This window comes from Kickxella alabastrina (genome assembly GCF_025024165.1).
Source record: "Kickxella alabastrina strain RSA 675 chromosome Unknown BX661scaffold_44, whole genome shotgun sequence".
In the NCBI taxonomy this organism is placed as follows: domain Eukaryota; kingdom Fungi; phylum Kickxellomycota; class Kickxellomycetes; order Kickxellales; family Kickxellaceae; genus Kickxella; species Kickxella alabastrina.
Genome location: NW_026251515.1, coordinates 15,332 through 39,032, shown reverse-complemented (window position 1 = coordinate 39,032; position 23,701 = coordinate 15,332). Strand labels below are relative to the sequence as shown.

At 46.9% G+C, this 23,701-nt stretch overlaps 2 protein-coding genes and 4 non-coding genes across 6 annotated transcripts; 3 read left to right on the top strand and 3 right to left on the bottom strand.

Annotated features, from left to right (window-relative positions):
* Positions 1 to 640: 640 nt before the first annotated feature.
* Positions 641 to 713, top strand: BX661DRAFT_t147. Its single transcript has one exon. It is a non-coding gene; the product is annotated as a tRNA-Thr (tRNA).
* Positions 714 to 779: 66 nt separating this feature from the next.
* BX661DRAFT_t145 lies at positions 780 to 851 on the bottom strand. Its single transcript has one exon. It is a non-coding gene; the product is annotated as a tRNA-Pro (tRNA).
* Positions 852 to 2,288: 1,437 nt separating this feature from the next.
* On the bottom strand, positions 2,289 to 2,370 carry BX661DRAFT_t144. Its single transcript has one exon. It is a non-coding gene; the product is annotated as a tRNA-Ser (tRNA).
* A 10,700-nt stretch (positions 2,371 to 13,070) lies between these two features.
* BX661DRAFT_227093 (uncharacterized protein) lies at positions 13,071 to 13,382 on the bottom strand (the record flags this gene model as incomplete). Its single annotated transcript, XM_051538986.1, has 2 exons — positions 13,071 to 13,088; positions 13,173 to 13,382. 2 exons carry the CDS (start codon positions 13,380 to 13,382, stop codon positions 13,071 to 13,073), a joined length of 228 nt encoding a protein of 75 aa, XP_051388608.1.
* Positions 13,383 to 15,480: 2,098 nt separating this feature from the next.
* BX661DRAFT_t148 lies at positions 15,481 to 15,555 on the top strand. The gene has a single exon. It is a non-coding gene; the product is annotated as a tRNA-Lys (tRNA).
* Positions 15,556 to 20,621: 5,066 nt separating this feature from the next.
* On the top strand, positions 20,622 to 20,969 carry BX661DRAFT_201126 (uncharacterized protein; the record flags this gene model as incomplete). The annotated part of the gene is made up of 1 exon (XM_051538473.1): positions 20,622 to 20,969. The coding sequence occupies one exon, from the start codon at positions 20,622 to 20,624 to the stop codon at positions 20,967 to 20,969; it is 348 nt and encodes a 115-aa protein (XP_051388607.1).
* Positions 20,970 to 23,701: the final 2,732 nt, after the last annotated feature.

The following is a 23,701-nucleotide window of genomic DNA, read 5'->3' as shown; positions in this document are numbered from 1 at the left end:
CTTCCAGGCGGAAAAATAATTGTGTGGCCTGATGTAACGCAAGCCAGGGCAAACAATATAATTAATTAGCCTAAACCCGAAAAGGGAACCCCCGGGATGTACGCTCGCAATTGCGCGCCGAGTAGCACTACATAATTCAAAAACAAAAAATAAAAATATGTTTGAGTGATGCAAACAAAAAAATCGGATACACAGCATATGTGATTGTTAATGTTCCATATTTGCTGGTTGTCATTCTAAGTGATTAGTATCTGCTTTTGACAAAGCGAACCCACACCATACAGACCGAACAATCGACGGGGTCTGTAAATATGATCGCCAGTATATGCAGGATGTTGGGCAGATATAACGTATTTTTGTTACCAGAACTGTCGAAGCATTATTGATTGCGTCATATGGCGGCAGTCATTTGCACTTGCAGACAAGTCGTCATTTGTGTTTGGGAAAGTGCAATGTGTAAAATCAAATGGAAGTATTGACGTTTCCAGCGCAGGTCACTTGGGTATACCGCACGCGTTTTCACCTTGCATCCGGTTGAACTTTTGCCTTTTACACTCAACGCAGCAGCTAGATATGCTCAAGAGTTTTGGTGTGCCAAAAGACTAACGATCAGAACCAATCAGATTAGTTGGCTTAATAAGCCTTCTTGGCTCAGATGGCAGAGCGTCTGCCTAGTAAGCAGAAGGTCACCAGTTCGATTCTGGTAGAAGGCATATCTTTTGCCAAACAAATACTTACTTTTATTTTTATAAAAGTAAGCCGTTTTGCAAAAAAGTAATGGGCTCAGCCGGGACTTGAACCCGGGACCTCTCGCACCCTAAGCGAGAATCATACCGCTAGACCACTGAACCCTATTATCAACTAATTGGCTGTTTTTACGAGCTACTAACTGACTTTCTGATCAAGCTACCTTGCCACACTATACATCAATATTAGTTTGGTTAATGCTTTTGAAATTTTTTAGTCTTTTTGTTGTATATTGTCGTGCTCTATAAAAATGTGGGTCTAAATCGATATATTCAAGTCTTAAAAATTACTTGCTTAACTGAAAAAGGGGGCAGCGCTGTAAACATCATGGTGTTCCTTGATGTCAGCCAACAATAACAGAAATGTGTATAGTGGCCATGATGGCGATCTTGATTCTTGAAAAGGGAAGATAGTGGCTTGAAATGTGTGTTGGGCACCACATATATTGTTGTGAGCAATATGGGCGGTATTGCTCGTTTTTATCTTTTTCAAACAGATAGTATAGTCTTTCTTTACACTCGTTTTTATCTTCTTCAAACAGATAGTATAGTCTTTCTTTACACTCGTTTTTATCTTCTTCAAACAGATAGTATAGTCTTTCTTTACACTCGTTTTTATCTTCTTCAAACAGATAGTATAGTCTTTCTTTACACTCGTTTTTATCTTCTTCAAACAGATAGTATAGTCTTTCTTTACACTCGTTTTTATCTTCTTCAAACAGATAGTATAGTCTTTCTTTACACTCGTTTTTATCTTCTTCAAACAGATAGTATAGCCTTTCTCCACATTCGTTATTGTTTTGACCAAACCATTAATAATATCCCGATTCACGTTATCACAATAATTCTATTGTTTTTAAATACCCGCGACTCGAACAAGACTTTGTGGCTGCGGCGTATTTTGGCGCAATTTGTCTGAAACATCAAATTCCATAGTTTTTGGATGTTTCTCCACCCATTGTGACTGGCATTCTGTTTACTCATTCCTTTTTGTTTTAATTCTCACATCTCTCAATTTTTGTGCTATACTCCAGATTCCTTTTTTGGTTTTGGTTTTGGTTTTGGTTCTGTCTTTTTGTGGTTCATTTTGTATCGATTGTATTCAATCCATTTACTGTTCCTCTTTCCCCCGCGCTTATTTTAAGCACAGGCATGCTATTTTGTTTAATTTTTATTGACTTCGTGTGCGTATCAGTCAGACCAGTTGGTTGATGTTAGCAAGCGCCCTGAGAATAAATGATGTCTGCCTGCTTTGGTATCTATCTCGGGCCATGTCTAGTGCTCGCTCTCGACGTTTAAATTGTTTTGTGAGCTTACATATTGTGTGGCTGTATGGTCGACTATGATAATACACAGGTCTGATTAAGTAAAAAAAGACAAGGAAAAATAGTGGATGCCTGTCTGTACGCATCGTTTTTGGTATATTAAATAGTTAGAGACGTGGTTTGATACAGTCATATAAGTCTCAATTGGGTTGAGGAAATAGAAAAGTATGCAATGCAGGGCATCGATGACAACAATGGCGATGTGTGCAAAAGTTAACGTCAGCTACAGGATTTGAACCTGTGCGGGCAACGCCCAACAGATTTCGAGTCTGTCGCCTTAACCACTCGGCCAAACTGACTAGTAATTATTACCAAGCTACTGCTCTGATTTCTAAATGGGTTATCTTTGAGACCATCCAATCTTGATTTATTATGTTTGCTGCTTGTAGTTTGTAAAGCGGTTTTTGACACCTGGCTTGGTTATAAAAATACTGCGAGTGCCACTGCACTATTGTTTTGGCAGGCTTTGTTTGAACTTGACAATATATTATTGTATTAGCCTTCAATTTCAGCATTTGATAAAATAAAATCGTACTCGCTCTTACGCACCGGTTGCACTGACAGACGCCCTCGTTTTATCAAAACCATCTCCTTAAGCTCATCGGCCTGTTTAAGACTATTTAGAGTCAAAACTTGGCTAAACTTGCACTCAAACTGAACGTCAACCTATAGCATACGATTTAGTAGTATTAGTTAACCGCGAAAACAAAATATTACTGTTTTTAGGTAGTGTATTAAAATAAACATACCATATACCACTTGGGCTCCTCTTTATTAGACTTGGTGTCAAAATAGGGGTGATTTGGGTCAAATGCTGTGTAATCAGGATATCCCTCGCGAAAAATAGTTGCTACACCGGCAACTCCCGGAGCCTTGCAATTGGAGTGGTAAAAAAGTATTTTGTCGCCAATCTTCATCTGGTCTCGCATAATGTTACGCGCCTCAAAGTTCCTCACGCCGTCCCACTCCGAGATAGAGTTTGGCATTTGACGCAAATTATCTATGCTGAATTTTACATCAACGCCCTTGACAATTCGAGTCTCTGGTTCGGCTTTCATTAGCCAATATTGCCTTTTCTACAAAATATAAAATATGCCATTGTAGTAGTATTATTAAAACGCGCAGTTTTCGGGGTTTTAGATGATGATTTTGTGTATATTTTCATGTCTGGCCAATCAGAATATTGTTTACATTTGCGGAGGGTGGCTTTGGTTTTGGTGACCCCATCGCTGATGTAGAGTTAATACGCGCGGATCTACGAAGTGGTGGCATCGATACGAATAGCAAGTGTAAAAATAACAATTGGTAGTAGTAATGTCTTTATTCTATTCCTAATGTTGCTGGACGCCTCTACAGACACAGGCTTTTTAATTAATACACATAATGTATGGGTTGACAGTTGGCCACCAGGAGTTTTTATAGTGAAAACGTTGACTTTTTAAATCAGTCTACTGCTTATATAAAAAATAATTATGTTTACACGTAAACATACATTGCAGGCCAACGTTTGACAATCACATCAAAGTATATCGTGGGGGTGGTAGGATGTTGTTAGCAACCTCACTTTGTCTTCAAAAGTTTATATAAAGATCCGCGTGTTGACATGATTTCAAATACGGCAAATAATTTTCTAAACTGTTTAACTTGCGAATATCACTTTAGTCTTTGCATCAATTTTATTATCTTTATTATCGAGCAACTATCATGCGCCTTACAACTATTATCACCATTGCTACTTGCGTTTTAGCAATGCCTGGACAAGGCTCTCTGTTGGGAAGCCTGCTGGGCAAGGTTGATTTGGAGATTGCTATTTGCCCTCAGCTTGATCTGAGTTTTTCGAGAAAAGGCAGTGCGGGCACCAAGCCTGCATCACAGTCCAGTAACCCGGGATGCCCAAATTATGTACCCCCAGCACAGCCTCTAGTGAATAATCCAGCGTCTGCATCAAATCCCAGCACTGCATCGATATCTCAATCCAGCATCAAGTTGCATTTGGCAGAGTACAAGAATGTGTTGCCAAGCACTTCAATTTACATCACACCAACTCAGGAACTAAAACCATCAACACAACCACAGCAGTCAATTTCAATCCCGCCACCCCCACTTCTGGTTTTGTCATCGACTACAACGCCACCACCTCCACCGCCAATTCTATCGTCAACTGCAATGCTGCCACCTTTACTATCGATTTTTTCGGCAACTGCAACTGCAACTGCAACACTACCACCCTCACAAACAATTTTGTCGTCAACGCAGAAATCATCGTTGCCTCTGTTGACACCTCAGATGCAAACACAGTCGCAGTCTCAGTCTAAATTTCCAATTTCGTTGCTGCCAACCCCATTGCCAATATCTCCTCCACGGTTTCTGACGTTAGAATTTAAATCTTTGCCAACAACAGGAGAGCAACCTGCCTCTCAGCAGTTCTCATCAGCCCCGAACTTGAAAGCGCTTGAGGTTACAAAATATTTGGCCACACAAATTGCCATTCTCCCTTTCAGCACAAGCAACCCGCATGCACCCGCGCCAATAAATTCAATGAATTTGCCGACAACCCAATGTACGCAGTTTTCTCAGACGCTAGAAACTCCCGTAAACTCCTCGGATTGGCCATTGGCCAAGTCTATTCCCGTCACCATGGCACAGTTTACTTTTTCGGCTGATGTTAATGACCCGGTGCCTGAAATCGTTGTCACACCTGATAATCCTACTCCAGTCGGTCACTATTTTGCGCAGCAGTTTAGCGCGGTCGCGCCAGTAAATATTTCGGGATGACCATCTGGCATTGTTCGGGCAGCGTGGAATGTGAGATCTTACAAATTTACTGCCAAAGTTCATCATTTTTTGCAATAATTTTAATTGGTAACTAAATATAATCGATACACATTGGATACACACCTTCAAACATGTAAATTTCAGTAATATAGTTCTAAAATTAAAATATAATTGCTTGAGGACACTACGCTATAATAAATCCCTAACCATTGAGAAAAATTTGAAATTATGTTTATGCACTTACCTTTAGATTTCGTTAAAAGGTAAGTTAACAGTGCGTTAACACTTTTCGCCAGAGGTAGAAAAAAGGCAGTACAAACATGTGAAATATTCATAAGAATTTAGCAGTAGATTACTCTCTGACCAAGCAACTATTTTTTGTGCTGCAGCTGTTTCCCAGTATTTTTGTCATCGCCGATTAAGGGTGGCAAAAAAGTTTCATCAGGTAAATGGAAGTGGAATCGCGATATGGCCGCAGTGCTGACCTTCCGAATTATCCTTAAAGCCTTACTTACAGGCAAGTGGTCTCCCCAATTTTTTTGCGCAAAAAGATACCGTTCGAGTCGGCTGATCCCAAGTCTACAACGATAGGCTGCTATGTAATCTGGATGGGAAAGATTTCGATTTGCAGGATATTTGATTTTTTAAATGTTTGTAGTCTCTATTTTCTTCATTATATTATTAAAGCCAGATTCGAAGAATCCTGGCTGCCCCGAGCCAATAAACTATGTTTACAGGAGAATACGATTATATTTTTAAGCAGTAACATTTGAACCTGGACGCGGCATATTTTGCAAAATTATAGTAACTGGGAGTTTTTCGTCATTCCCAACGTTCTCTTCATGATCGGGAAAAGCCCCTGTTAACCTTTAAAATGCAAAGCGTTTTTGCATTAAACGACTTGCAACGTTGAATAAAATGGCCGGAAATGTTGCCAAACAGACCAAGTGTGCATGCAAGATTCCAAGATCACAAATAACAACACAATACAATACAATATTTGTATTTTCAAATTAAGTGCAAAAGCGTTGTTGTAATATTCATTCCCGCCGGGTGTACTCAAAGATGCGGGGCGCATCTTTGATTCTTTTCGGTAGACTTAAAAGCAGACGGGCCGGCTTACAATTTTTAGCTTTCGACATTCATTCACATATTACAAGCTTACCTGCTTCCAAGTCCACTTCCACTCTCGCCGCCTAGCAACTCGCATTCGCATTCGCGCTTCACTCTACTCCCAGCCATTCCATCTTTTCCTCCCAATCCTTTCCTCCCAATCAACACCCTTTAATTACCTGTTGCTTCACACAATGGTCGGAATCTACAGATTTGTCGCTATCTCTCTCGTTGCCGCAACACTGGTTGTCGCTGCCCCCGTTGAGAATGGTGCCCAGAAGCGCGCCCTGTTGCCCAACCTGCTTGGAAATGTTAAGTTGACTGTCTCCGCATGCCCGGATGTCGGAATCAACACCACCATTGAAGGCTGCAGCGCCCAGCCCGGCAGCGGCAAGTCAATTATTGTCCCAGCTTTCCCTACCGCCACTGCCACAGCGCCCGCCGCCACCGCCGCCCCCACTGCCACTGCCAAGGTCCCAGGGTACAACAACGGTCAGCCGCCCGCGGTCCCAGCACCGTCAGTGCCTGTGCCCGCGCCGGCTCCCGTGCCCATTTCCTCGGCAGTCAAGCCTAGGCCCAGACCCAACCCCAGGCCCAACCCCAAGTTCACTTTGCCGACAAGCAAGCCCAATGCCACGCCCACTCCCACAGCTGCTCCCATAACTGTGACTATTCCCTCTGTTATTTCTCCTGTGACATCTTCCCTGGGAGCTCTCGTGCCAGCCTATCCCATCACTGTGCTGCCGATCTCTGTTACAAACACACAGGTGCCTTCGGTGCCCACAGTTGCTCCTTCGGTGCCAGTGCCTGCCCCAGCACCTATCGCCTCCACTTCATGCGCAAAGTAAAAATGTGCTAGAATTGATTCCATTTTTTAATACAAATATGTTTTTTAGTCAATTGATCACTTATTGCTTGAAATCACCGCATCTAGTCGCTGAATTGCCTCCTCGGCCTCTTTGGCCAGGATAAGATACTTTTCTGTGGGCTCGCTGGCCCCCTTGGCAATATCGACAGTCTGTGAATATGCCTCCTTGATGGCACCTTTGTGGTTCATTGCGCGTATTCGCATCACCAGCTTGTCAACATTTTCTGCGGGCAGCTCAAGCTTTTTGCACAGCTCGCGCTGAGAGACCAGTGCACCCAGAAGGGCACCCAGTGCTCGTCCGCGCTGCATGCCGAGCTCTAGCCCTTGGTCAAAGCCCTCCTGCATATGATCAGTTTTGCTGGCATCCACACCGTACTTGTAGCCGGCGTTGTTGAACTCGTTTTCAAGTTTTCTCAGGGATTGGGCAGCGATTGCTCGCTCGCTGGATATGTCGTCCTGGTCGAGATCCCAGATATCATCGTCGCTAGTTGAGCTCATATTGTTGGTTTGTATTTCAGAAACAAAAAATAAAGGTTTATCAGTATACAGACTTGAGATATGCAGATCGGGTGTCAATAATAGCGTGACAGCGTGGTGCACAGTGAGCCGCAGCCAGATCATCGCTGCAAGTCAGTATCTGCTTGTGGGGTTCAATCACGCGCTCATGCATTCATTTATGGATAAAGTGACCTTTTGTTATTGCCGCTAAACTTTGAGAATCTCTGCTCTACTTTGCTCTGCTTCATGCAACCACGGCAAAGCCAGCGATTTTCCAAATAAAAAACGAAAACGCAGACTTTTATCCAATCCAACCTTTTCGTTTTTGTTTTCGGATTTTTATACTATCTTCTGCGCTCGTCTTGGCAATAGTATTGACGCCTTCCTTTCCAGCAACAATACGTTGTTCGATTACAACTGAAAACAAGCAAACACATCAATCAAGGCAAGCAAAGAGTGTACAAAATACTGTTATAGGTGTGTTCTAATTTGAAAGTACTTGCTTGCGCAAATGCACACAAACACTCATAAATCAAACAAACAAGATCGACTGGATGTACAGTGTCATTCGCTCCATTAAAATACCAGCGAATCTCTTTATTGGCCTTGTTCTCGTGGGGAAGGAATGTCAAGCGTATCCGATTGCATATGAATATTTTTATATTTGCCTTGTAGACAGAAAGTTTTCAACTACTAATTGCTATAAAAGTAGCCAGTGTCCTTTCATGACGCCACCAAGCAAATCTCACCCAGTTTAAAGGAAGGCAATTAAGCATTGCGGTGGTCACACGCGAAATTCCTGTTATGCACCTGCTGGTCAACTAAAAATACAATGTTTTTAAAGAATAGTGCACCCGTTTTCACCACAAAAATACCAGTTTGCTTGATCAGTAAGCGCTGCATGCAAAATAGTAAATTTTCAGCACATCCAACATGGCAAGTGAAAGTTCAACAATGACGTATGTTTAAAATACACACTTGTAAATAAAACTGGAAAGAAAACCTCACGTCATAGGCGTGTTATAATTATTATTTAGACATTACAAAACATTGGAAAGCATACATGGGCTATGTGAATAATGTACATTTACTCGGAAAATCTCAATAGCTCAAAGTGTCTTTGTGAGAAGAATATTGATTTTTCAACAAGTATTCCAAAAATCGACAAAGATCAGAATAATCGACAAGGGGACAATGTGCGCGATTTGCATCCGAAGCACATGCATGCCATTAATTCCATCGTGTCTGCCCAATTGTTTTTTACACCTCTTTCAATTTGCGTCTGCGGTTTGTCACGATTTGCATGGCTTCTGGTTTTTGGTGCATTGACAAGGGATAAACCTGTGGGTTTATAAAAGGGAATTGTTTGTTCCTATATGGATGAATTGCGGCTACATGATAGCATACTCACCAGCAGACGGTCTGTATACTGAGTGCCCTCTTCTTTTTGTGTGCGCACTGAAATATTTTTCATTGTTTTTTTGATATTGTACTGTAATTTTTTAAAAAAAACATTGTTTTATATTATTATATTATTTGCTACGTTCAATACGCGTGCTTGGGCTATTCATATTTTACTTTCGCGACACCACACAAACATATATTCAACATTACATTGTCTGACAGACTACGCCGGCAATAATGACTGGTTTCTTGCCCCAGCAAAGTCTGGATCCAGACACACGAGCAAACGTAGGTACTACCAAACCTGTTCTATGCAGCGTGCATTTTAGCCAACTTAATCACGTAAAAAGTACTAGTGCACAGGCCACATTTACAATATGTCTTTGCTAATTGTCAGCCACGTGCGATACTGAAATTGTGTTACTTTTTAACCTTATGCGCTTTATTAATTTGTAGATGCTAAGCAACATGTATGGTATCAATGTTACCCCTGTCGGCAGCACAGACATGGTCGTAATAGTTGTTTGCAGCGGGCTATTCGGCTTGACAACAATAATGGTGATCTACGCGTGGTTTAACAAAAAGTATCGGCCAATTCGTGCAAAAAACTTGTCCTGGACCACGTGCATACACGTATCTGGGTTTCTTTGGTTTCTTGGAGACGTTGTTTCCAACGGACACGTCCGCATAAAAGGCCCATTTGCCCATTGCAAATTGTGGATCATTTGGTTCCGAGTCTTGTTCTGTTATGTATACGCATCAATGCACATTGTCCGCTTTTTTGCTCTCGACCGAGTGTTCAATCAGGGCAAACCCTTCCGCGGGCTTACAGTTTTTATTTACCTCACTGTTGTGGTGTTGGTAAATGTCATATACTGCCTAGTTATTCAGCTCATAAAAACCGAGCTCACAGTACAGCAAATTGACGTAATGGAGGCGTGCAACGTAACCCAGGGATTCCGCATTGTCGCCATTTCAATTCAATGGGTTCTTTGGTCGTGTGTCGCGGTGCTGATTTTCCGTCTACGCAATATACAGTCGAGTTTTAATGAGTTCCGTGAGTCGCTGGCTATTTTCGCCGTTGCCATGATTGCGCTTGTTGAGTCAACCGTTACAAATATGGTGTTCCCCAAATATCCACTCATCCTTTCACGCCGTGTTGAAAAGACATTTATTGATGTGCTTGCAGCAAATATTATGATTTGGCTTATCATCGGACATCCCATTTTTATGTGCTTGTTCTATCGGTGCGAGTATGAAACTGCCTGGCTGAAAAAGCTGACCAAGGATGGCCATAAGAAGGAATACAATGTCAGCTCGGGGCAATTTGGCATGACCACCCCTTATACAAAGGTAAACAATACAACCTACCAGGGGACCCAGCTCAATTTTGACACTGTCGATAGCACCAACCTGGACTATCATCGAGACGACCACTGCGACAAAAGTACATTTGAGGAAGACGACACCCTACGCAACCCACTAAGAGCCTATAGCAACCAGGACGGCATACCCATTGCCTTGCGCGGCAATTTGCATATCCAGCGACCAAGACTCAACACGCCGACAATGCTCACTGGCACCTTTGCAAAACCTTCTATTGATGGAAGGCAAGTAATATAATGACCAATTTGATTCTACAGTGTCAAAATTTTCTATTATATTATTATTATATTAACACCACGCGTAATTTTCATTTTTCTTCGTATATCATCAAAAAATTCTCTACATTTCCTCATATTGCCAGTTACAAGCGAATAGATAATTATCGCAAATTACACAAGCTTTTTTTTTACGAAATAGTGTTGAAAACTGAAAATCAATTTTGATACAGCTATTAGCAGCATATTGATTGAGTATTCTCAAAATCGAGCCATCATATTAAATAATACATTGAGCGAGATATAAAGCAAGTAAAACTCCCAAAAACTAAAGTTGATGAATAAGACAATGTCTACTGGGCCACCTTGCCCGTCATAGGTTCTACTGCAGACCTGGCTACATGCCCCTATAACAAAAAATATTCTAGGGGTGATGAGGTTGGGAGTTATCCACACCTGAGTCTAATTGCCTGGTTGTAGAAGTGTCCGCCAGGGTGTTAGTAAAATTAAATACGAACACCTTAAAATCGAGTCACAGGTTTTCTGCAAAACCTCCAAAATGACAACCCTTTTACTACCGCTTGGCTTGGCTTCACAGTGATTTAATTTAATTTAATTTGAAAATGATGAATGAATGAATGGATGGGTGGAGGCAGATTTTTTTCCACGCCAGATTAATGGTCACTGCAGTCAAAGGTGGTAATAAAAGCGAAAAAGAACCCAAAGAAAAGTTGGGTGCAGGAAAAAGGCACGAAATTTTCAATCCGATTTGCTCCTTCGAATTTCTTTTCTTTTTTTCTTGCTCTCTTTCACACTTGATTTCGCCATTGGCATAGTTTTTGATTTCACGCATTTTTACTCCTAATCGAACGTTCACATTCAGTCGAACAAAAGTGTGCTTAATCTATAAATTTCAGCATCGAATTTCAGGAAGGACGCGGATAATCATTCACATTTACACACCAAAAGAAACCATAAATTATAATGGCAGGAACAACCAAGCAGTCAAAGCCCATGACGGCACTACTCAATGAGCAGAGTGAGCTTTCAGCGTTCGACGCTAGCGCAATTCCCAAGCAGCTGCGCTCGGTTCTGGATGTTGAGAAGGTGTCGACCCTGACATTGGTCAAGGTCGACCCTCTGGCCATCCTGAAGATTGTCAAGCACGCGCGCGAGAGCTACCCGACTTCGGTCAACGGCCAGCTCCTAGGTCTGGAGGTTGATGGCGTCCTGGAGGTCACTAATGCATTCGCTGTGCCCACGCAGCCAGGCTCCGAGGAGGACATGACCAACTACCAGATTGAGATGATTCAGTGCCTGCGCGAAGTCAACGTCGACAGCAGCTCTGTCGGCTGGTACCAGTCGACCCGCTTGGGCGATTTCATGCAGCAGCCGCTTTTGGACGTGCAGGCTAGCTACCAGATCTCGCCCAACAACTCGTCGGTTGTGCTTATTCATGATACTTCCAAGTCTGAGCAAGCCGGAAACCTGTCACTGCGCGCCTTCCGCCTGTCTCAGGTCTACCAGGATCTGGCCAAGAACGGCAAGTTCACCACCAAGGAGCTGGCCGACAAGGGCCTCACCTACGGCAATATCCTGGAGGAGCTGCCCATCCAAGTCGAGACCTCGGCGCTGTCCAAAGTTTTGCTGAGCGAGCTTCAATGGCCCACCAATGCTGAGCAGGAGCTACTCGAGAGCCTCCAGCGCCCGTCTTCGTTTAACTCCAAGCTTCGTGCCAAGCGGATGGCCGACCGTTCGGCAATTAGCGACGACACAGAGTCGTCCGACGCGCTTGACAACAACCTTTCAGGTCTGCTGCCCACGCGCCCGACCGCCTACCTGTCGCGCCCCATGTGCACAAACGCCCTCGACCTCAGCCAGAGCCTGAACGGCTCAGGCTCGCTCTCGCGCCAGCTTGAAGCTATCAGCGAGCTCATTGATGACCATATTCACGATGCTAACCAGTGGATGTACTGGAAGCGCGGCGAGGCCAAGGAGAACAACCGTAGGCAGCAGTTTGTGCAGCGCAAGGCCACCTCCAACGCTGCCCGCGTGGCCCGCGGGGAGCAGCCCGAACCCGAGCTTTCCGAGAAGGAGCTCGACCGGATGTTCAAGACCCTGCCAGAGCCCTCTCGCCTTGATGCCCTGCTCAACACTGCCAACCTTAACCTTCTGACTAAGGGTGTCACCCAGTCTCGCGGACCGGCCCTTACCAAGATGTTCATGGCCCAGGCCCTGCAAGGCAGCGAGTAAGATCCAGGTAGATATCATTTCTTTATTTTCTTTATTTCCAGCTTTGGCATATAAAAGTGATTTTTATAAACATTCAGGTTTGTTCAACCTCTATTTCGATTACAAACAAATTGCCATGTTTCCAATTTCTATGGGAACAAGCTATTAAAACCAATGCTATAAAAATGAGGTGTAAACTGCCCCACCATGCCCATCATCCTGGTTCCATTGCATACCTGGGCCTAATTGCCTGGAGGTGGAAGTTTGTCCGCCAGGATGTTAGTAAAATTAAACCCAAGCACTCGATCTCCCAGCTAGAGCACCAATCGTTGCCAGATAGCTGATGTGCATATCTACTGTCCTCATTGCTGTTTGCCCACGGCTACTTCGGCAGGCCATGGTCATTGTTTTGTCACGGATTTGGTATTCGGGATGTTTGTTGAGATTAGAGTTCCATCAACAATTGGCGTTTCTCAGGGGTCAAATATCTCCTCACCTCCTGTTCAATCTACAGCTTACACTTGCCCTTGCACCAGTCGTTCTGTCTACCTATGATCTCGTTTACAAACACCATTGCTCATTTCGTGCAATCCCCTTGGAGTTTCTTGACCAGTATGGTGTACCTAACCTCTGTCAGCTCCTGCCAGCCGCGCCTCATACCCAAGCCCAGCTTCTTTTCCTGGTAGTGGGCGTCCACACGCTTCTTGAGTTCCTCTAATATGTCATATGTCGGTCCTGGGTACAGCTGGAGTCTGTTGATCATCTCAGCCATGAGATCTGCGGCTGGGTCCCAAAGATCCCAGTGGAAGTCCTCTCGCATCAGAGTTTCGTGATCCCGTTGTGGACATGTTTACCGGAAAAATTGTTTTGATGGGTATAGACAAAACAGCACAAGTTATTTTTAATGTTTTTATGGTTTTGTGGATTGTAGTATATTATGTAATGTATATTGTTTTAATTGTTATTTTTATAGGCCACATAGTAAACGTATAAAATAATGTTTATACAATAAGCTATACTGCGTGTTACATGTTTTTGCAAAATATGCAGGCTGATATTTAATTATTTTCAACGTTTGGATCAAACTTGAGATATGCTATATAATTATCACCAAACCATTTCCCAATATATTATATTGATTTTGGGATATTTTGTTTTTAGTACCCCTATCATTATAAATTGTAAAGTTGTTTATTTTAAGGTCTTTAAATGTTTTAACATCAGAAATAGCTTCCAGCGCAAATGATTCTACTTTTAAAAATTTCGGTCCTCTAAATATTAATATTTTACCATCGTAATTAACACTAATTGTTCTTTTGATATTATATGTACCAATTAATTTTGCCTCATTTTTCTTTAACGAGTCTTTAATATCCAAATGCATTTCATTTTTAGATATTGCCTTGCCGTTACTCAGAGTTAACGCCACGTTACTGTCAATGCATTTTTGTTCTGCTTAATGTGGTCAAATACAACTTCTCACTTTGTACTATCATTTAGATTACTTTCAAATTTGCTGATACTATGATCATTATTATCATTAGTAAACTTGACGCAAATTGTTTTTCTTGCCACAGTTAAAGATAAAAAGGAAGTTGCTTGGGGTTTTAGTTGGACAAAGCTGTAATAATGTGTAATAAGTGCTCTAGACAGTATGGTTGTAGTAAAAAATATTGTTTTAGTTTTGGCGACGATAACGATTGTATTTATAATAAATGCCAGTCTGTATGATTCTCTACTATTTTTTAACATGTTTGCACTTTTTTTACATTTCAATTAATTTGATGTATTAAATTAGAAATATCAATTGTTTATATTTAACACCCATTCATTGGTATTCCAACTAATTTCGTCTTTGTGAAACTGTTTGGGCAATATGCTTAAGTCATCTTCTTGGTACCCAGTACAATAGTACATTAGTAATTTAACCATGCTGAATGTCAGCAGAATTCACACCCTCTATTGCACATAAGAAATATATAGTAGCTGGTTGTCAAATTTGAAACTATTTGAATATTACGACGGCTTAAGAAAACGCTCAAGATTAATAATAATAAATAAATAATGGTGTTTATTAATTTTGAATACACATTGTGACATCAATTATTGCAATGTCACGTGACAATCGCGATTTCTATTTTCACGGGCGATAGTTTCGAATAGATAAGCGGAGCTCTTAAAGCTCCCTTATAGTGGATTTTAAATAAAAATTAGTTAGTACGAATAAGTTTTATTACACATATAATCCTATTTGATGGACACTAAATTGTACGCCAAAACAGAAAATGTACACAGATTTTGGTGCCATTGCACGTTTTTACATTATTATTATTATAAAGAAATAACACTGTTGCGCAGCCCAAAGATATGAAAGTGGATATCGAGGCTGAGCATTGTGAAACAAGTTTCCATTTGCATGCCGATTGATAGGGTATTAATTGGACTATACATCGGTAAATTAGGGAGGCATAATAGTGATACCCAGATATGCTCCCTATTTTGCAATGTACATGTACAAGCGCACATATATGAAAACCACAACATTGACTTGCCAAGATACTGGGCTGTTTGCAGAAGAATCAGTTCTCGCCAACGGAGTGCACAACTGGCGAAGTGCACAACAAAGGCAACGAGATACATATATAATACAAGACCGGCCCTAGTTCTACTTTTGATTCCCTTGATAATAAAAATTATAACAAAACCCAAAAATACTTTTAACACTAGGCGACTAGTGCTCCACTTAAATCATAACAACACCATAGTATGTTTCTTATTTAACGCTTGGCTTTTTGAAAAGCAAAAAGCGATTTAAAGGTGCCAATATATTTTTGTTGTTTGTCGAAAAGACCAAGCGTACGACCAACCTCCCTACTATTGTTTTCTTTTAAACAAAACTGACTAGCTCAGAAACAATTGCCTTGTTAGCTCAGTTGGTTTAGAGCGTTCGGCTTTTAACCGAAATGTCGTGGGTTCGACCCCCACACAGGGCGTAATTAACTGCACAAAATGTGCTAGTTGGCCTCACTTTTTTATTTTGATTCAATTGACACCAAATGATAAAAAAAATTATTTTAGTCTATCAAAAATTTAGCGAAATATGTTACATGCCATTAATAAAATAAAATTGAATATGAGCTGCAAAATCTTGCTAATCATGGTGCCGACCTGTGTTTAATTAACTATCAGCATAAGTTGTTTTGTCTGGCGGTGTTAATAAATTATACAGCTTGCACTTGTTCTTACCAACTAATGCGTTAATTGTGGCCAAGATAACTTTTGTGCATAATTTACCCTATTTGTGCGGCGTATCGATGAAAAGCAACAGTACCATAAATAAGTCAATGTGAATATAATCAAGTATATTTCCAAATTTCGATTTTACATGTGCGTTAACAAATAGTAATATCAATTGTCTTATTAATATCTGTTATTTGTATAAAGTATTATATACCAATCTGACAAATGACATTGTCACTGTTGAGAGAAGTGCTATTCACGCACCGGTTTTACTCAGGCATCGCGGTTCTTCTGTTATCATTCGAATTCATAATAAACTATCAGATCATCCAGCGGGTTCAGTACACAGAGATCGACTGGAAGGCGTACATGCAGGAGGTAGATGGCGTAATTAATGGCGAGCGCAACTATTTGAATCTCAAAGGCGACACTGGGCCACTCGTGTATCCGGCGGGATTTGTCTGGGTCTACCAGCTGCTCTTCCAGATTACCAGCGGCGGGATTAACCTGCGGCTGGCGCAGTACATATTCATGGGTGTATACTTGGCCACCCTGGCCGTTGTCCTGGTGATTTACAAGCACACGCGCATTCCCCCAATACTGCTGCCCTTGCTGGTTGTGTCCAAAAGACTGCATTCGATATTTGTGCTTCGCCTGTTCAACGACACTATTGCCATGCTGTTTGCTTACGTGGGCATAGCGGCTTTGACTGGTTCAAGGAGATGGATGTGGTACTCGGGTGTGTTTTTGAGCCTGGGAATTTCAGTGAAGATGAATGTTCAACTAATGCTTCCGGGTGCGGCGTACATATGGTGGCGGAGGGGTGGGGTGGTAGCAGTTGGGGCACAGTTGGCAGTTATTGTTGCTATCCAGGCTGTGCTGGCCGCGCCATTTTTGTCTGTATATCCCAAGGAGTACATGGCCAGAGCGTTTGACTTTGGGCGGCAGTTTGACTACACGTGGACGGTCAATTGGCGGTTCATAAGCAAGGACGTATTTTTGTCAACTGGCTGGTCAACCACACTTCTTCTTGCCCACGCTGTATTTTTGGCAATACTAGGACTATCCGTGTGGCCGCAAATGTCGGGGAGCACCGCCTATGCGGTGATTAAGAGCGGTTTTCGGCGCCACACTGGTGCCCGCAATGACAGGGGCAGCAGCGTGAGCGCGGACGAGGTTATCGCCGTGATGTTTACTGCTAACTTTGTCGGCGTGGTTTGCGCGCGGTCCCTGCATTATCAATTTTACTCTTGGTATTTCCATATGCTACCGTACTTGCTGCATATCTCTTGCTTGCCGCTGGTTGCGCAGTTTGTCGCTTGGGTGGTTGTCGAGTACGCATGGAACGTTTACCCGTCCACTAGCATCTCGTCCCTGGCACTGCTTGCGACTCATTTGGTGCTGTTGATCCAAATACTGCGCGGATCATCCGCAAATGTCAAAAGGGTCAAAAAGGTGCAGCCCAAGGAGCTTTAACCATATCGACTATCTATATATTTTACACCCTTTAAAAAACAATAAACGAAAAATTAGAAAAACAAAAATGGACAATGTCTATTGTGTTGTCGCATTTGCGTGTAAAAACTGGTAAAGTTGTTTGGCTGATTCATTGTCGAGAAGCTGGTCTAAATCCTCCTTTTTGGCAGCACACATCTCCCTAATATTTTTGTACTTTTTCGCCAGAGCCTGGTAGTTCCTTAAGGTAACGCCAGGCAGAGACTGCAGCAGTGTAATGGCGGACTGCGAGTAAATAGACTCGCGCTCAACCGCACTATCGTCCTGACCCATCATCACAGCACGATCAATATCCGGCTCCTGTGAGTTTCTCTTCAACTCAACAAAAATATTGACGGTCTCGTACGGGCTGCAGCTCCAGAGAATGCGCAGGCGGGGGAATGCCAATACAAGCATGGTCAGTTGACTATTGATGGAACCGAACTGGATATCCGCCGTGAGCCCGCCCATGGCCTGAAGCGAGAAAGACGTGTTGACTTCAAACTCAATAAGTAGAGCGGCATAGGTATAGTGGTTGGTCATAGCCTCGGCTTGGTTGTACAGGCGGCCGCTGCGCAAAGACCCAATGAGATCGGGCAGTGACTTGCGCTCAACAACGAGATTATCGTGCAAAATGTAGTCGCCAATATCAATCGTGCGCGGCACAACGTCAAAGCCGGCCGCATGAAGAAACGAGGGCAGCGGCGAGCGGAACTCGCGCACATCGACGACCACTATTGGTTTTCGCACCGAGTCTTCTTCGGAGGTCGATGCGTCGCGATGGCTGCGGTTGGCAATGGCGCGGAGGAGCGTGCTGCCCGGCGACCCCCCGCCCACCAAAGCCGAAATTCCGGGCACTGCATTGGCGCCAATTGGGATGACCATTGTGGCCTTGTCGCGGATCATTTTCTCAAAGGCCTCGCGCTCGCGACGAATCGAGCTCAAGTACCGCTGCTCTTCAATGCTGTTGTCATAGACCATAAAGTATACCTGCTTTAGTGGGCCCCCATGGGCCTGGTACAGCTCAATTTCGCGGATAAAGGCGGGGTCTGGGTCGTACATGACTATGTGGGTCGGCCGTAGTGCCTCCAGTCGGCCCAAGCTGTCAGAGTACGACTGAACAATCAGAGTCTCAGAGCCAGGCAGAATTCCAAAGTTCTCGTCAAAGGCGCCCAGGGTTTCAGCCCATTCGTCTGCGTCGTCGTCCAGGTATTCGGATCCAGGTTCGACCGCCGCTGGATCCTGGGCGGCCTGCGACTCGTGCATACCGAAACCTAGTAAATCGCCGCCGCTACTGTTGCCATTGTCTGCCGCCGCGTCCCTGGAATTGATAGTGGCTGCGAGCTCGGCGGACTCTTGTTCAAGCTCGTCCGCTGGTGCGCGCAGGACCCCTGATGAGGCTGTCGAGGCGCCTCGTGTGCGGCGTCGTTTAGTCGGTGGCGCTAATCTGCGCAGCTGGCCAGCGCCCTGACCGTTATTAGAATGTGGTTGCGCTGGCCGTGCTGTCTGCGGCGTTGATCTCGCCTGTGCCTGTGCAGAAAAGCCGGTAACTGCTGGTTTCTCGGGTCTGGCCATTTGGGCCTTCCACCTGAAGAAGCCGCGCAGCAGATTAACCATCATGCGCGGGTGCTCGCTGCCGCTGCCCTCTTTGCCGGGCACGTCAAGGCGAACGATGTCGTTTAGGGTGACGAGGTAACTGCGGATCAAACGGCATTCTCGCGACGACCCGGCCATTATAAGCACGGGACCGGCATCCTTGCCTTGCTTAGAGGCACCATGGTTGATTGCGCCGATTTCATCCAGTATCTGCGCCAGCAGCTGCAGCTTTGGCGGCACCTCGAGCACTGGCGCAATGTTCTCAGGCAAGCCCAGATCGCGCAGCCGCACCTTGGTCTCCTCGGGCACTTGGTCAGCGGGCGCCCTATGGAATAAGCGTGCCCTGGCCACGGCAAACAGGATATTAGCCGAGTCGCTGGCCAGCCATGTGGCAGGGGCAGATGAGGATCCAGGGCCGGGCTTGTTGGAAATCAGCAAGGTGTCGAGATACCTTTGCAGCGACACGCAGTCGTATGCAGTAATGAGCTCGGCGACGCGGCGCAGGCTGGCCAGATCAGCGACCATCCCGCGGACACGGCCGCTGAGCCGGTGCCAGTATGGTGCAAGTTGCCGCTTAACCATGGCGTCGAAGTAGCGAAAAAGACTGGCCTCGACATTGATCTCGGCCGAGTCCAGCACCTTGGCTGACGAGCATAGCTCTGAGATCATTGCCGCGACGCAGTCCAATGCGGCCTGCTGCAGCTCCACCATGGCGCGCGTTTGCGGCTGGCGCAGCTCCACGACAGGCGCCGAGGCCTTGGAGAGATCGCGCTGCACAGCCACGTGGAACCTAGGCCACAGGTGCACGTGGCGCAGGCCTAGTACCCGCAGAGTCTTTTCCAGCGGCGCAAAGCCCATGGTGAATGCCTCGGGCGCGTCCGATAGAGCCTTGACAAAGGCGCGTGGGTTTTGCTGGCGTACAAGGCGCAGAATGAAGGCCTCGATGGACTCGGCCGACACCCTGCTGGCGTTGCAGACAATAATGCCCGTGGTGAGCTCCACGGGGACCAGCTTGTTGAGTAGGTCGACGACGAGGATGCGCGAGGTTACAGAAACCAGACCGCCCTTGCGGTAGAGGTGTGCGCGTGCTGCTGAGTTGGTCTCATTTTTGATCACTTGCAGCTGCGTGGACTTGTTGGTGCCGTCGCCTGAGCGCATCTGCACGAAAAGCTGCTTTAGGCTGTCCTCATCCTGGTCGCTGGCGTTCAGGAGAAAGACTAGCGCCTGTGGGGTTGCGCATGCCCGGCCGAGCTCGCCGAGAATGCGCTCGAGGCCCAGGCCGCGCGCAACGACGCACAGGGCGTTTTCGTCAAGCAGGCCGTCCAGGATCTGTCGCTGGAACGGGAGCAACGGAGCAGGAGCCATTGTGTGGGCCGGTTGGTGAAAAATATAATATTTGTAGTGAGTTTATTTAGAAAGCAAAGAGGCAGCCGATTTTTTTTGTTTTGCTTGCCAGCTGAGGCCAGCCGAGGCAAAGCGTATTTTTCGACCAGCTGCGGAAGTTGTGTGTATGGCTCGGCATCGGGGATGATTCACGTGGCCGCAGACCTTTGCAATCCCGTAAAAAAGGAAAACGAAATGAAAAGGACAAGCTGCAGAAATGGCCTTGTTTCGCTTGTTGCTGCTGCTGTTGCTGCTATCCTTTTTTGTTTCATTCAAGTTGAATTCCACGATTTACGTTGCATTTATCCTCACAGCACAACGGCATCGCTCCTACTGAGACAGCAAAATGGAGACCAAGAGCATGGAGGATTACATGGAGCGCATCCGCGTGTTGGACGCGCTAGAGCAGCAGGCGATGGGGCTATCGCGGATGCTGACGACGTACACGGACCGGCTGCAGGAGCGGCTGGAGCAGCGCATAGAGATTGAGGCGGGGGCCGAGGCGGTGGCACTGACCAGCATCAAGGGTCTGGAGGCAGCGGTGATGCAGTCGGTCGAGCAGAAGCGGCAGCTGGTGGCCAAGTGCCAGCACCTGGACCGGTCGATGCGCGGCGTCCAGGCCATGTCGAAGCAGGTGCAGGAGATCCGGCAACTGCTGGACGTCATGGAGTATGCGAAGCGCAAGAAATATTGACAATAAAAATGATTTAAAAAAAACTATATGCGCAGGCGGTCCTGGATGGCCCGGCGCTGCTCCTCGACGGCGGCAGCCATCTCCTCGCCAGTGGCGTTGTATGCGACATGGGCCTGGTTCATTGGGTTCTCGGGCGACTTGAGCCAGGTCTTCCAGATGAGCTCGCGCATCTGCAGCTGCCGCAGCCCCGGGTGCTCGACCTTCATAATCTCGAGCTCGCGCTCCAGGTAGGCCGGGTACGCGGCCTTGGCGCGCCGCTCGGGGTGGCGGTCGATGATGGCACCCATGCCGGACTTCCTTGCCTGCGCGCCATCGACGGCAGCCGCAGCCTCATCGCCGTTGGTGCTGGTGTGGATATTGTCGAACAGGTCCAGCGCATCATCGATGTTGCTTGCGGCAAAGGTCTCCATAGGCCGGTGCACGTGCTCGATCACCTCGATGGCAGCCTCCTTTGCAGCGGCCTTCTTCTCGGCGCCGCGCAGCACCGGCTGCTTCTTGGACTGGACGGGGGCGAGCTTGGCGGGCCCGGTCTTTGCAGCGGCTGACTTTGCGATCTCCCGCTCTTCGGCGCGCAGCAGGGCGTCGGCCTCCTGCTTCTTGGCCAGCCTCTCGAGCCGCTTGGCCTCCTGGTCCTCTTTCTTGCCGCCCTGCTTGGCGCCCTTGTTCCACTCGGCCGAATCCTTGGCTTCCTTGTCTAAGCGCTTCTGGTTGTCCTTCTCGGCCTGGGCCGCAGCCTTCTTCTCCTTTGCAGCAGAGACTATTGGCGAAAAAGAAAGAAAAAAAAGTTAGTTCATTTGGGCTGACTGGCTGGCTGGACCAGCTGGTAGTGGTTTAAAGTGTGGTGGCTATGAGAGGCGTGGGTGTGTTTAGTTACCTTTGCTGTTTTCGCCGGGGAATTTCTTTGGCATTTTCCTGGATAAATAATAGTTTTTTGTACAAGTTCAAGTTGTTTGAAAGGGGAAGCAAAGCTGTGAGGTCGGCCTGGGTGCCGAAAGCAGTTGTCTCAACCCCTTTTTCCTCCCCCAATCTGGTCGATTACGTTAATTGAGACAAGTCGGAAGTTCCTTTGAAAAAAACAACCGCCGACCAACAAAATCGACAGCTTCCATGCTTTTATATTGCTGTTTTTTTTTGTTGCGATTTCGAAAGCCTTCAATCGCCCGCATTAGTCGCGGGTCCTTTACCTTCTTATTGCTTTCGATTACCCCTTGTACAAAACACAAGCAAGCACATTCACATTCACATTCACATTCACATTCACATTTACAATCACATTCGAATTCGAATTCACTTTCACATTTACAATCACATTCGAATTCGAATTCACTTTCACCTTCACTTTCACATTAAAGAGCAATGCAGACGAGCGAGACGCCCTTGGCCAAGCGAAGGCAGCAGCAGCTGCAGCCCACGCAGCTCCAGAGTGCAGTGCCGCCATCGACGGCGATTCGGTCGCGGTTCCTGACAATCACCGAGCAGCCAGCGGCGCGCGGCACAAAGCGGCGGCTGGACGCAGCCAGCACAGGCAGCAGCCCCGGGATCCGCTCGCCAGCGCCCTGGATGCTCGGGTTCGGGCCCGGGCTCGGGGCCGGGCCCGACACGCCAGTGCGCGCGCGGCCAGCCCAGGGCACCGCGTCGCTCCTCGACAGTCTCCTGCAATCGCCGTCGCGCAGCATCCTGGCATCCGTGCAGCGCGACAGCTCCGCGGCCAGCCAGGCAAATGCGCTGCGGCGGGCGGCAGAGGACGCGCGGTTCGACGCGCAACAGGCAGCGCTGGAGCGCGAGCGCGAGCGGTCCGAGGCTGTGCAGCTGCGGCAGGCGCTGGAGGCCGAGGTGGCTGCGCAGGCGAAGCGTGTGGAGGCGCTGGAGCGCGACCGCCGGTGGCTGTTCGAGCAGGAGGAGAAGCTGACCTGTGCGCGCAGGGGGGCGGAGGCGGCGCTGGCCCGCCAGCGCGCTGCCTATGAGGCGCGCATTGACCAGATGGACGCCACGGTGCGCGACGCTGACCGCCGCTTGGACGACGTGGCGCGCGCCATGCGCCGCCAGGCTGCCGAGCACACGTCCGAGAAGGAGGCGCTGCTGCTGCGCGCAACGCGGGCGGAGCGCGAGAAGGAGAGCCTAATGCAGAGCCAAGCAGCCAGGGAGCAGAGCCTAATGCAGAGCCAAGCAGCCGGGGAGCAGAGCCTAATGCAGAGCCAAGCAGCCGGGGGGGACGCCATGCCGATACGTGAGAGCAAACGGGACCCGCCCGGCCTCATCGCGCAGCTCGAGCGCGATCTCGCCGAGCAGTGCGCGTACATCAAGGCTGTCGAGCAGCAGAACTGCCACCTGCGCGCCGAGGCCAAGCGGCTGGCACAGGCCGCCGCGGCGCAAGAGCAGGAGCGCGAGGCCGCACAGGCTCTGCGCGCCAAAGTGCAGCGGCTCGAGGACGCCCAGCGCGCACACGCCGAAACCGCAGCGCAGCTCAGCGCACTGCAGCAAGAGCGCGCGCAATGGCAGCGCGTCTTCGAAGCCCCCGACGCGCCCAATGCCGGCTCGCCATTCGCCGTGGCGCGCACTGTGGCCGACCAGCGCCACGCGCTGCGCGCGCTGGAGACGCGCGCTACCGCGCTTCAGGCCGCCTGCGCCGAAGCCGAGCAGCACCGCGTCAGCGCTGAGACGCGCTGCGAGGAGCTTGCCGCCGAGTGCGCGCGCCTCCGGGCGCAGGCCGACGCCGAGGCGCAGCGCGCGGC